The following is a 12,895-nucleotide window of genomic DNA, read 5'->3' as shown; positions in this document are numbered from 1 at the left end:
CTCCAGGGTGGAAAGTGGTATGAACAGAACCAAGAGAAATTGACTGCTTTTGAGAATTTATTTCCTACTGGAAGATCAGGAAAGGCTTGGTGGAGTAGGTGACACTGAGAGAACTGACATGGTATGGATTTTAGGCAAATGACATAAAGAACAAATGCATGAGGGTGAAAAACTCAGATGTGGTTGGTTATGGTGGCATACACCTGTAATCCCAGCAAATTAAGTGGCTGAGGCAGGAAGTTTGCAAGTTCAAAGCCAGCCTTAGCAACTTAGCAAAGCCCTGAGCAACTTGGCGAGATCCTGTCTTAAAATTTAAAAATTTTTTAAAAAAAGGACTGGGGGTGTGGCTCAGTTGTTAAGTACCCCTGGGTTCTATCTCTGGTACTAAAAAACAAAATAACAACAGCAAAGCCCCACTCAGGTCTGGTCCCAGAGAGCAAGAAGTCAGTTGCATTTGGGGAATGCACAGAGAGATCAATTGAGAAATGCAGTAGAAATGGCCAAGTGGAGCCAGATTATGGCGAATCATAAATGCTAAATCAAGAAATTTTGGAACTTCAAGTTATAGATATTTAATTTTTTTGAGCAGAAGGGTGATGTAATTTGAGCTACTTTTATAGACAAGTTGTTGGTATATTAATGACATCATTTGAATTGGTTTTCTGGAAGGTGATGAGGGTGTGAAATACATTGGAGAAGAACAGAATGCAGGTATAGTCCTCAAGCATGATTGTTAGAACTTGACATTGAACTGTGTGTATATATGTGACTTCATGACCAATATGATTCTGCAATCTGTATACTCAGAAAGATGAGAAATTATATCCCATCTGATTCAAATGTATGGTGTGTCAAGGTCATTGTACTGTCATGTGTAATTAATTAAAACAAATAAAAAATTTAAAAAAAAAGAACTTGACATTGAAGGTAGTGATATAAAGTTGTGTTTTGAGCAATACAGACATCCAGAATATGTGTTGATTGAGTCATGTAGATCTTCCAAATGTTGATACATTGCATTATACATATGTGCCTGTTAATATTACCAACAATATCTGTTGAGAAGCTATCAAGCTCACAAGTGGCAGTAGTGAGTTTTCCAAAATCCTAGCTTTTGCTTCAAAACAGATTTTATTATTGACAACAAATACTATCAATTATTTGCCTTGAAGTGCATGCATACACATTTATCTTTGAGAAAATGTTTGTTATAATACTCAAGTCTGGAAAATGTTTGTCAGTTGAAATTGACATAAATATGAAATTTTTGAAAAGAAAAAAGCAACTGGTTTAAAGTACAACTCAGTTGTACAAATTTATCCTCAAAACAACTGTCTACTTGGTATGTAGCAAAAATACTTTTTGCATACTTCCTATTTCATTGAACAGAATATATTCAAAGATGTGTTTAAGAGCTGTTAATAAAACTAATAACCTTTTCTGTTTGATTAAATCTATTCTTAGGTGAAACTGGCTTTTATCTTCCCCCTGCAATTGTGTAGTAGTTAAGAACACAGTGGCTGCTCATTTAATTCTGGTACCTGTATATATGCCACATCTGCCATGGTTTTACTCCCCTTTGCTTTTATAGCATGAGTGAAAATATCAGCACTGGGAAAATAGCAAATGATGTCTCAGTATAGTTATAAGTATAGTTTTGAATTCCTGGGTCTCCTGAAAGTTCTCAAAAAACATACTTTGAGAGTTGTTCCTTGATTTTAGAAGACTTACTGCCTATCTTCTGCCCTAATGGATATAGGTGTTACAGAAACCACGTCTTGGTTTTTACATCTGCATAGTAATGATTTTATTTTTGTGCTGACTGCTGATGAACCAACAGCTAGTCAGATGAACAGTGATGCTAATGTGGTGTTCTCTGGGTAGCTGAGAGAGGCCGCATTGGTGTCTTATTATAACCCCTCTTCCATGGGCATCAGATTGCCTGGGATATTTTCTCTGGCTGCTGGATTCTGCTTTACCTGGGTGCCTTGGACAAGCCATAAGTGCTCAGAAACTAATGCCTGCCTTCCTCAAAAACCCTCAACCAACCAGCTGATGGAGGCATGGAGAAGAGATAGGCAGATAAGACCTGACTCCTTCACCCCAGTATCTGTTCTGGGCTGACTTCCAACGTTACATACAGCAGGACTAAACTCTGGTTACCCACACTGATTTCTGGCTTGATTACCCTTCTTTTTTGTGTTATCTCTTTCGCTATTTTACATCCCTACTCTGCAGCTAGTGTTTCTTGTATTCACCTCTCAAGCAGTTTACACTGGGGGAATCCAAAAGAAAGGCAGAAGCTATTCGTTTACGTGGTTCCTTTATGGACTATCTTCTTGCCTTTGGGGGAAAGAAGAACTTTAGCTTCCTTCCACACAATATTTTCTCATAGCAGATTTCTAATACATGTAGGCATTCCTTAATGAGCTAATCATTTTAGGCTATGTAGTTAACCATACATGCAAGAGGTGTATTGAGTGTTTATTTATCCATTCTCAAGGTTTGTGAATTCTGGAGGCTTGGAAAGTTGGGCCTGGAGGACGCTGAGGTATAGTTAGGTGGGACTGTCCAACCTAAGTACCAACAGGGTCCTTAAACAAGATAAGAACAACCCAGAAGTTATTACTTAGGGCTCTATAATAATTCTCCATTAACTGCTGAATCTAGGCCAGACATTGCCCAGCTTACAAAGCCATCTATGTTCTATCTTCACTCTAGCCTTTTATTTGTCATGAACTCATATTTCCCATTACGTTTGCATTCTCTTCGATGTGCCCCACTATCGACTGAGTCCTAATTTTCTACTAGCTTATGAGCTCTGCCATCCCTACTTCCCCCTCATTGGAATGCCTTTTCTCCTTTTCTCCCCAATATCATTCTTAACCATTCTTTAAAGCCAGTAAGCACATTTTTTTAAACACACACATTCAGATAGAACATTCCATCGATTTGCACTTCACCAGAGCCTCTCTTATTCTCTGGAAAGCAGCCTGGTGTACTGGGAACTAACCACATAGACTTGGGAATCAGAGCATCCAAAATTTGACTCATAAATCTACCACCTATTGAAAGCTTTTCCCTTCTGTCCCAGGGTTCTTCACCCATTAGGTGAGGATAATAGATTCTAAAAGGTTAAAGGGGATGTTGTCTGTAAGCCTCTTAAGCAGTTAGGTTGTTCCTGGGGACATGTCACTGCAGATCTCACTATGGTTCTGGGGACTGGATTTTTCTCCAGCTCAATGGTTATCCACTGTTTAGTGGTGGCTCACTTCAGCCTTGCAGAGTAAACATGTTCTTCAGAAAGAACTTACCAGTTCCCATTTTTCTAACAATTCTTTCATTAACCTTGAAAAGCAAAATAGGACCACACACCTCATTTTAGAGGATTTGACTTGAAGTCTTCACGTTTTTATACTTTGTATTGTCCATTTAGAGAGGGCTCATTTACTTTCCTTTATTCTGACTATTGTGTGTGTATAGGTAGGCAAGTGTGCATAGAAGTTTGACTTTTGATATGTATGTCTTAGCCCTTCCTGAATTCTTAGTATTTCAATTTTTACAAATAGATTAAATGAGACTATTGTGTAGAAGACAAAAGAATCAACTCACTGATCAAAAAGATGGAAGTTTGATAGATGGAAGGAATGAAAAAGTTTAAAATTTTTATTTTTCTCCCTTCTTGCTTTCTTATATTTTGAACATTTTCTCCCTATGTTGGAAAATCTTCCTCTTAAAGTAGTACTGCTGAGATAATCTGTGCTCTTAAAACTACATTGTTCACTAAGATTTGAAGACCCATTTATATTTCAAGTTTTCCAAATTGCACTCCATTATAGGGTCTCCAATCCCATAAAGTCTTCCAAACGAAAATTATTTTTACTCTGTTTTAATTTCTTAAGCTGGTGTTAAAAGAGGATGGACAGAGGAAATGATCAGAACTTCTCATTCTGACTCTTTATGCTACCCCAGATTGATGAGTGGTTAGGGCAGCCTGCATCATAGCCCTTTGGCATTTGCCTTCTGGGAAGCTATCTCTGAATGGGGTGACTGCAGCCCCTTCAATATCAGCAGAGTTCTGTGCTCTTCTTTTCCAAAACAGATTAGATCTCTGTAAGTCTTCTTGTTGCAGTGGTTTCTAGCAGTCTTTTATGTTCACAGTTAGTTATGACAGTATCTAGAGTGGAGTGTTCACTAGCCACATGTGACTAATGGCTACCATATTAGAAAGCACAAAAGTAGAATTTTCTTATCATTGAAGAAATTCCAGTTGGACAGCACTAGTCTGAAAATCATATGTTTCATAGAGAAAACATTGAGTAACTACTTTCATTATTGACTTCTGAATATTCCTATTTTCAAATTCATTTTCAAATTCATCATTGGATCTGTTTTTCAAAGAAGAACTTTTAAAGAACTTTGATTCAGAGATTTTCAAATTTAACATAAGGGAACTTCCCTCATCATTATACAAAATACATGTATGAAGATGTGAATTTGGTGTTAATAATCCTTATATATAATCAGAGATATGATAAATTATGGTATAATGGTGTATTAAGAATTGTAATGCAAAAATAAACAAAAAAATTTAAAAAAAAACTTAAGAGAACTTAGCATCTCTTTGGTTGTAAATAAACAAAATAGTCTTCTAAAAAATTGACTTGAATAATGGGTATTTACGATTCTCACTTACTAGAGTAGAGTCCTTATAAGTAGGGGGATGGATTTGCTGCTCAGCAGTGTTCTCAAAGATCCAGACTCTTCCTGTCTTCCTATTTGGACACCTGAGTGTGTAGATATGTCTCTGTCAAGATTGCTACAAGGCTAATGCTGCTCAAAGTATCACCTTATCACCCCAAAAAATCTAAAAGCTTGTTGAGGAGCAAAATCTTTTTCAGAAACTTTCCACAGCCCTCATTATATCCTCGTTATCAGAACTAAACCCTATGTCCATGTTTCTCCAAGAGAGAAAACAAGTACTAGCATTTTTAATCTTTGTGATTGTAGGCTAGCTCTGCTGTGAGCAGTATAAAGACTGGAATTTCTGTCTGTTTTGTTTACTGCTGCATCCCCAGTACATAGGATGGTGCCAGGTATTTAGTACATGTCTGTTAGATGAATGAATTAGTGAAAAATGAGTGACCATTGTTACCAACCATGGTGTACCACAGAAGTGAACATACACAATCAGGGCACATTATGCTCCTGTCTTTTTCTTCTACTCTTACTAGATAGTACCTTGAGTACAAAAAAAACTAAGACAAAGATAGTACCTTCTGGTTGACTCAGAATGAGTTCTTAGATTCCCAAGAATTCCTTAGAACTTTTAGTAAGGCAGAATTGGACCTTGTGTAACATGGGCATTTAGAAACACCCGGATGCCCTATCTAGCTCCTCTACTATCCAGACTTCCCCCTTGTTTTTAATCTGAGAGTACAAAATGTAGACCAGGTTTGAATTTGGTATCTAAGCATTTTATGTAACAATTTTAATTTAAGTGACACAGAACATGCAATTTTAGTCATTAGATAAGAGTGGCATATCCTGTGTTTGTTACTTCTTTTGGATTTGGTTTGTGGATTAGGAAGGTTGGGATATCACATCAGACAGGTGTCCATAGCATTCCCCATTAGTCCCAGCACCTGGCAGCTGGGTTAATGACACAGACATTTCTCATTTTAATCTGGTTACTAAACTCTGGTCTGCTAACTGGGACAGAACAACTGTATGCCCTCCTTCCCTTCATAGCTGGTTTCCTTGGTCCCAGTCTGGATTAAGCTGCCCCTAACTAAAGCCACTGGCAGCAGGATGAATTGGGATTTAGAATTCCAAATTCAGTGCTTGTGAAGAAAGTTTGAAATCCTAAGATCGGAAAGAAAATTTTGTTGCAAGAAATTAAATAAAAGGGTATTTTCACTATTAATATTTGTTTATTATGTTATAGGGAACTTTTTTTAAATAGTTGTATTTCTCTTGGAGTTTTTTTTTTTTTTTCCGTTGGGTTTGCTGGAATTTTATCTCACTATTTTGGGACATTTTATTCCTCAGTGTGGCAAATAAAAAATGCAGTTTCTTACTGGAAGAGATGATGTCATGTGTTGAATTTCCATTGTGTCCAAAATGTTTTCTAATGGACAATCCTCAAACATATAACAAGTATTCTCTTTATACTTGACTCCCTGGATGCCATCTACTGTGTGGCTGTATTTGTTCCCTCTGATAGATTTACAGGTCTCCTTGTGATTAATATAACGTTACAGGATTTGATAGTTTGAGCTAAAGGGAAAAATGCTAAATCTCTCTTTAGGTAGTACCTCGGTAATTTGGATGGAATAAGTACTTAATAAGTATTCATTGAATTAATGAGTGGGGAAATTTTTTCTTAGACATATTCCCATACTGAATATTAATATATACAGGCATTTAAGTATCTTTTATTCCAATAGGTCTCTCCACTCCCCTAGCTTATATCATACAGTACATTCTTTATTTAGCTCATCACCCCTGGTCAGTGATTTCTCTATTTCAATCGCATTGGGACATACATGTATTTTTAGATGTGTAACCTTGGGCAAATCCTATCTTGTCTCTTGATCTCCCTGTTGATGAACTGAGTGTGAGCACCTAATTCGCCAGATTATCATGGATAAAAGAGTTAATATAGGTTTAAAAAGAAAGAAAAACAGAAAACCCACTTAGAACAATGACCAGTCATTTTCCATACTACATTAGTTGGTCAGTTGCAACCGTTGGTTGTCTATGGATAACAAGAGCATTCTGTAAGCATTAATTGGCTCTGTGGAATTTATAATAAAACGTTGCATATATTGTTATATGAAAATTGTGTTACACATCTTTTATAAAATGATGTCAGTAAATTTTATGGCAAATTTATGTGTGGATACATATGCACACAATATTGTTGTTGGTTTAAATAATTATCTCTGGGTATCACGGCTTCCACTTTTGTCCCTCAAGCTTATGGATGGCTCTCTAGCATATGGATAATGTCTGGATGTAGCTTGCAGCAGATGCTGTGGGTATCCTACCCAGATCTCCTTTACTGGGCCAGTGAATCCATCTCCCAGCTGCTGTGGGTATTAGTGGCTAATGACTCACACCTGTACCCTTCTCCAGAGAACTGCTCTTGGCTGACAGTAATTGCTTCAACCAAATATGTCTGGGAGATTATGAGATCAGGCTCCAGCGCCCTCCTGTTCTTCAGCAGTGGCTTGTAGCCAACGACTATACGGGAGTATAATAGCCTAGCTTCCTAACCTCTGGACTGGACAACTTCTGTGGTTCAGTCCAAGCTCCAGACTTCCTCATGGAATCAAGCTAAAACTAGATTTCTGAAACCACATCTTTGCCAAAATCCTTTGCTGAATCTGGCTTGCTCTTTCACTCCTGGTTTCTCCTGACAATACCCCATCTATAATCAAGTGCATAAAAAACATCAGCTCAGGCCCTGCTTCTGGGTAACCTGAACTAAGATATGGCTAACCTCAATACCCTTGTTCTTGCCCTAGTTTCACTATCACTTATGCAACCAGTTTTCTGTATTAATTAATCTCTGGTTTAAATTTCCTCTCTTTATTTTTGTTTTTTTTTCCTCTCTGGACCCTTCCTGATAAAAATCAACCTGTTCATATCCCTTGTCTTTGCACATTTAAAGTTACTCAACATCAAATGAATGCCCCTGATTCTCTTACATACCTGGTTATTTCAGTATAATGTAATGGTGAATATCTCATATTTTAGGTTCTAAAACTTGCTTTAAAAGGTTAAACCTTAGTCAGTTATACCTCCTCCCAGTTGTTGTAAGAAATATATGAGCTGTTCTTTGTAAAACAGCACTGTGCCTGGAATATAGGAAGTCTTTAATAACCAATAGCCATTTTGTTACTGGAATTAATCTTTTAAATTATTTTCTCCACTTTGGGTGAGCTATTTCATGTCTTTCTCCCAGAACACCTAATGAGTACCTCTAGGATAGTCCTTTAGGAACTATATTAAAATCTGGGTTTTCTCATTTGTGAAGTCCTTGACAAGCTGCCCTGTACATAATGCATGTCTTGTAACTGAGAGCTACTATTTTCTTTGTTCTCACTCTCTCTCTGTTCTTTTCTCCTTTTTTCTTCCTTCTTCCCTTTTTCTTCTTTCTGTCCTTTTTCTTCTTTCTAATGCATGAATCTTCCCTTCATTTCTTTCTTCTTTATCTTCTATTTTGTTTAAAATATATGTAAATATATATAATATATATAAAATTTCTGTTTCTCCCAGAAAATATGGGCTTCTTGGTGTTAACCAATAGTGTGTTAGCTCTCCAAGAAGGGAAGAGACCTGATAGATTAGATAGCATTTGATGATTTCCATGGTAAAAAAAAAAAAAAAAAAAAAAAAAAAAAAAACTTCTACCCCTGGCCAATTTCAAGTTACCAATATGAAATCACTGAACACAGAGTTGGGAAGTAATACATAGAAGTGGCTTTTGCCAGCCAGTGCACACCAACTTAATCTTCACTGTTTAGATCCCTGATGTTTATTTAGCACAGTATGTTGGAGACAGTAGCTAAATGTTCAATGAATGACTAAAATAATAACTGATTAGCACTTACATGCATAAAATTGGTGAAATTTCTTTATCTGATTTTCATTATATATTCCCCCCTACACACACCACACAAATTGTTCATTCCCTTCACCAATCAGTATAATAAAAAGCAATCATCATGATGTAACAGGAATGCCCATACCCTTTCTGGGCAAGTTGATCAACTCAGTTGCAAATCCTGACTTTGTGATCTACTTAGACACATGGTAGGATCACTCATCTCACCTCTCAACCTCTCAGCTTCAGTTTCCTCAGAGAATGGGACTGAATAATCTCTAAAATTCCTTCTTATCTTCAAACTCAGAAAGCTTAATTCGTTTTGTTTCCTTATTTCCTCTTCATTACTGCATTAGACTTTTGAGTTACACATTGCACTGAATGTTAAACATAAGATGTGTTGTAAGACATGTCCTGCCTGATGAGAACACGGTGTCTGTTTTTATGAACACCTACCTCAATCTCATCAAGCCCATGAGTGTGCTCATTGCCTTTTATTCTTTCCCATGGGTTATGAACCCTAACAGATTAATATAAATATACCAAAGGCCAAGATTTTAGATGTTCACAAATTTCAGCACTTTGACACGTGAAGTTATTGTACTAATAATTCTCTGGGTGGAATTAAACAAGCCAGCCAGCAGCCCAGCCAGGAGTTTGTCTTAGTCTACTTTATGTTGCTATTAACCGAATGCTACAGGCTGGGTAATTTATAAAGAAATTAAATTTATTTATTATAGTTCTGGAGGCTGGTAAGTCCAAGGTTGAAGGTCCACATCTGGTGAGGGTCTTGCTGTATCATGATGTGGTAGAAGCATCACTTGGTGAAAGGAACATGAGGTTTGGGTCTCTCTTCCTCTTCTAATAAATCCATTTATCTCTATCATGAGGTCCCAATCTCATGACCTCATCTAATCCGAGTTATCTCTGAAAGGCCCACCTTTAAATACCACCAATATACAATTTGAGTATTAGGTTTCCAACATCTGAAGTTTGGGGGCTACCTCAAACTTGTAGTACAGTGCTATTAGAAAATATCACCAAATAATGATGGTATAGATGTAAATGGTGTGGAAGAAAGCCTTAGGGAACATCTACTCTCTGAGTTGTGTCCATACCCAACTTGTAGGGAGTGTAGTTCACTTACGAATATGAAGCAAAGTCAGAGAACATTGTTTTGACTTGAAGTCTAAGAAGTATCATCCTGGTTCTTTCTCATGTCTTTTGATATGGAAGTACAAAGAATGACTTAAACATTTGCATTTCGTTAGCCACATCTGCCTGTTGGCTCTAGGCCTTTGTTCTTATCCATCACAACCTCTGTCTTTTCTAGATCCCTGTTCTATTCTATACCACAGCCTTTCTTTCATACTTAATTTTGGTTCCCAGTAGGAAATACTAATGGGGACATTTTTCAGTTTCTGAAAGTTATTCTTAAAAAGGGATTTTTTTTCTCTCTTTATGACAGGGGCTGATAATATCCGGAAATACTGGAGCCGTTATTACCAAGGATCTCAAGGGGTAATATTTGTATTAGACAGTGCCTCTTCAGAGGATGATTTAGAAACTGCTAGAAATGAACTGCACTCAGCTCTTCAGCACCCACAATTATGCACTTTACCCTTTTTAATATTGGCCAATCATCAAGACAAGCCAGCGGCTCGCTCAGTACAAGAGGTATGTCTCATTAGCATTGGCAACTCTTTGTCTACCTTTTTGTTTGTTGGACTATTGCTGTCACATTGGAATCTGGAAAGATGCAAACAACTAGAGATGTTCTGGTTACTTAATGTTATTTAACCTGCCAACGTAATTCCTTCTCCTCTCCCACAGTTTTTCAAGAAATACATGGTGCATGTTACCATGCATCGCTTACCCTTAAATGTCTTGTTCTTGCTCCTCTGTAATGCCTGCTGTTGACTAGGAGCAGTGGGTCCTACTCTGTAATCAGCCAGGCTAAAAATTGATGTTGTATCTTTTAAGTTCCATGCCACCAAATACCTTTTAATACAAACCACTCTTTATTTTCCTCATCTAATTTTATTTCTTAGCTCCTATAAAAGCACATGACCCTTCTGGGCAAGTAATTAGTATCTCACTCAGCCAAGCTTCTTATTCGATTCATGGTACTAAAGTAATAAGTTATATAAATAGTTTCTAAAACTTAAATTATACTGAATTATAAGACAAGTATAATGAAATCAAAACTCTTGATGTATTCTTTACACCTGTAACTTTCAGGATATATTTCCCCCTCTCCTTCAGAAAATTGTGTGTTTCCTCAAGTGGCTTTGGAGTAAGATGGTTAATAGGAATGTCATTACCTTTAGTCAGAAAAATGAGCCAAGAACATAACATGTTTTAACTCCAGACCTTTCTCACATTTAGAGTATGACCCATGGCTAATAGCTTTGTTCTGGTGTCTGGCTTCTCACCTATAAAATGGGAATCATGCAAATTATTTTAAGTAACTCACATTAATTTAGGTAATTTACTTTGTAGCTTAAAGTACTGAGTAGAAGAGGAACCATATATAGGCAATTTTCATTTGTTTTAGAAAAATAGTAAGGAAGGTAAGAATTATTTCAATTATTAGAGTTTTCTCATCTATCTTTATTTGCTTCATTCAGAATTAACTACTACCTTTTTTGTGTATAGATTTTGGAAAATATAATACAGATAATAAAAATTAAAGTAAAAATAGCAATAAAAATAGAAACAGAGAGGGATTGTTGTACAGATCTCCAGCATTGTGAGTGTGGTGCCTTTCTGTGGTGCCTACCTCAAGACCTTAAGTAAATCTTCTAACTTCATACCATCAGGCTTTCTATCTATAGAATGAGTATGATGGCATGCAATGGTGGATTGCTATAGATATTACCTTAATTTATTATTATAAGGTGCTTTGCTGAAAATATATTGTTATTCTGATAGTTATTATGAGAAATGTTGCATATGTGTGTATTATAGAAGAGAGAATACAACACATTTGTATATATGAAGTATGTAATGCATATTAGTGTGAAATCTGAGACATGATGAAAGTGCCATTATCATTTCAGGTGATTTTATTCAAGTTAGATGAATATCTGACAAGAGATTTTCTTTTTATTTTTGCTTTTAAATTATAGAAACTATCTGTTTTCCTTAGACATAATATTATTGAGACAGATGTGTTGTTTAAACTGAATATTTGACTCAGAAACCATCTGTAGGAATTAAACATTGTTACATTGAGTAAAGGAAGCTTTTAGCAATTAATTGTTTCTGAGTATTCCTTGTGTGTGTTTGCTGAGTAACTCTTAGGAAAAGAGAAAATATCCCCCCACCCTTTTTGTGGTTAATCTTTTATTAAGACAGTTGACCATAAACGTAGAAGATCATAGGTATGGTTTGAAGATTATTCTAAACTTGTATGTAGTAGAGGATGAAACTTGATTTTCCTTTTCATCTGTATCAATTTCACTTTTCCTTAAAATATTTTCTTAGAATGGAATTTGTATAGTATGATTTTGAAGATGGTAAAGCATTTTTCCTATAGTTCTATAAACATATACCATATGTTAGCCACTTTGGATTACTTTGTTGGAATAAATGCTGTTGCAAATCTTGAGTTTTATGGAAGCATAATGAAGTGTTTACATTTACCTTGGTCCAAAAGGAAAAGAAGCTTCCCATCTTTCTCATTTCTTGATGGCAGAGAAATTTCTCTGACTAGTGTCATAAGGCCCTATTGAAATACTCTGTCATGTTGTAAGAATTAAATCAGTATCTTATTGTTAGCAATAAAAATGGAGTTGTGAAACTGAATCTTCAGTGTTGTATAAAAATAACCCCAAACTGGTTGGGAGCAGGCTTGGGTAGAAAATCGTTTTGAGAACAAAGTCATATGTTAGTTGTAATGTGTAAAAAGATGTGGTCATCTTTTCATTATTCTCTCTTTCATAAAGGTATTATCTGTTCTCAGCCCTACTGCTTGTAAACATTATATTTACACCTGTTCATTTGTGTATACTTTTTGAAATTTCCAAATGCTAAAAAGATCATGCTTTGCTCTGCAAAATATCTGTGAATTTTAGGCAAGATTCTGTTCTTTAAAAATCAATGAAGGTGCATTCAGTTTATCAAAAAGTACTGAACCACTCTTGGGGTGCAGTTAAAAAAACATGAGTCATAAAGGCTTATTGACCCTTCCCCTCTGCCCATTGAAAATTACTACATTTTATGCTTTATGCAGAAAATGTGCCATTATTTATCCATTGCTGGAATAAAACTTGGAAT

At 36.1% G+C, this 12,895-nt stretch overlaps 1 protein-coding gene across 3 annotated transcripts in view; it reads left to right on the top strand.

Annotated features, from left to right (window-relative positions):
• The window catches only part of LOC308631880 (ADP-ribosylation factor-like protein 15), a 194,964-nt gene that overhangs the window by 158,132 nt on the left and 23,937 nt on the right, over positions 1-12,895 (top strand). For all 3 annotated transcript variants that reach the window (XM_081263422.1, XM_081263421.1, XM_081263420.1), the window contains exon 4: positions 10,083-10,291. In XM_081263422.1, coding sequence (XP_081119548.1) covers positions 10,083-10,291 — 209 coding nt within the window. The remainder of the gene's footprint in view (positions 1-10,082; positions 10,292-12,895) is intronic.

Source organism: Spermophilus citellus (genome assembly GCF_964194105.1).
Source record: "Spermophilus citellus genome assembly, chromosome: 12".
NCBI lineage: Eukaryota > Metazoa > Chordata > Mammalia > Rodentia > Sciuridae > Spermophilus > Spermophilus citellus.
This window is presented reverse-complemented; position numbering and strand designations above follow the sequence as displayed.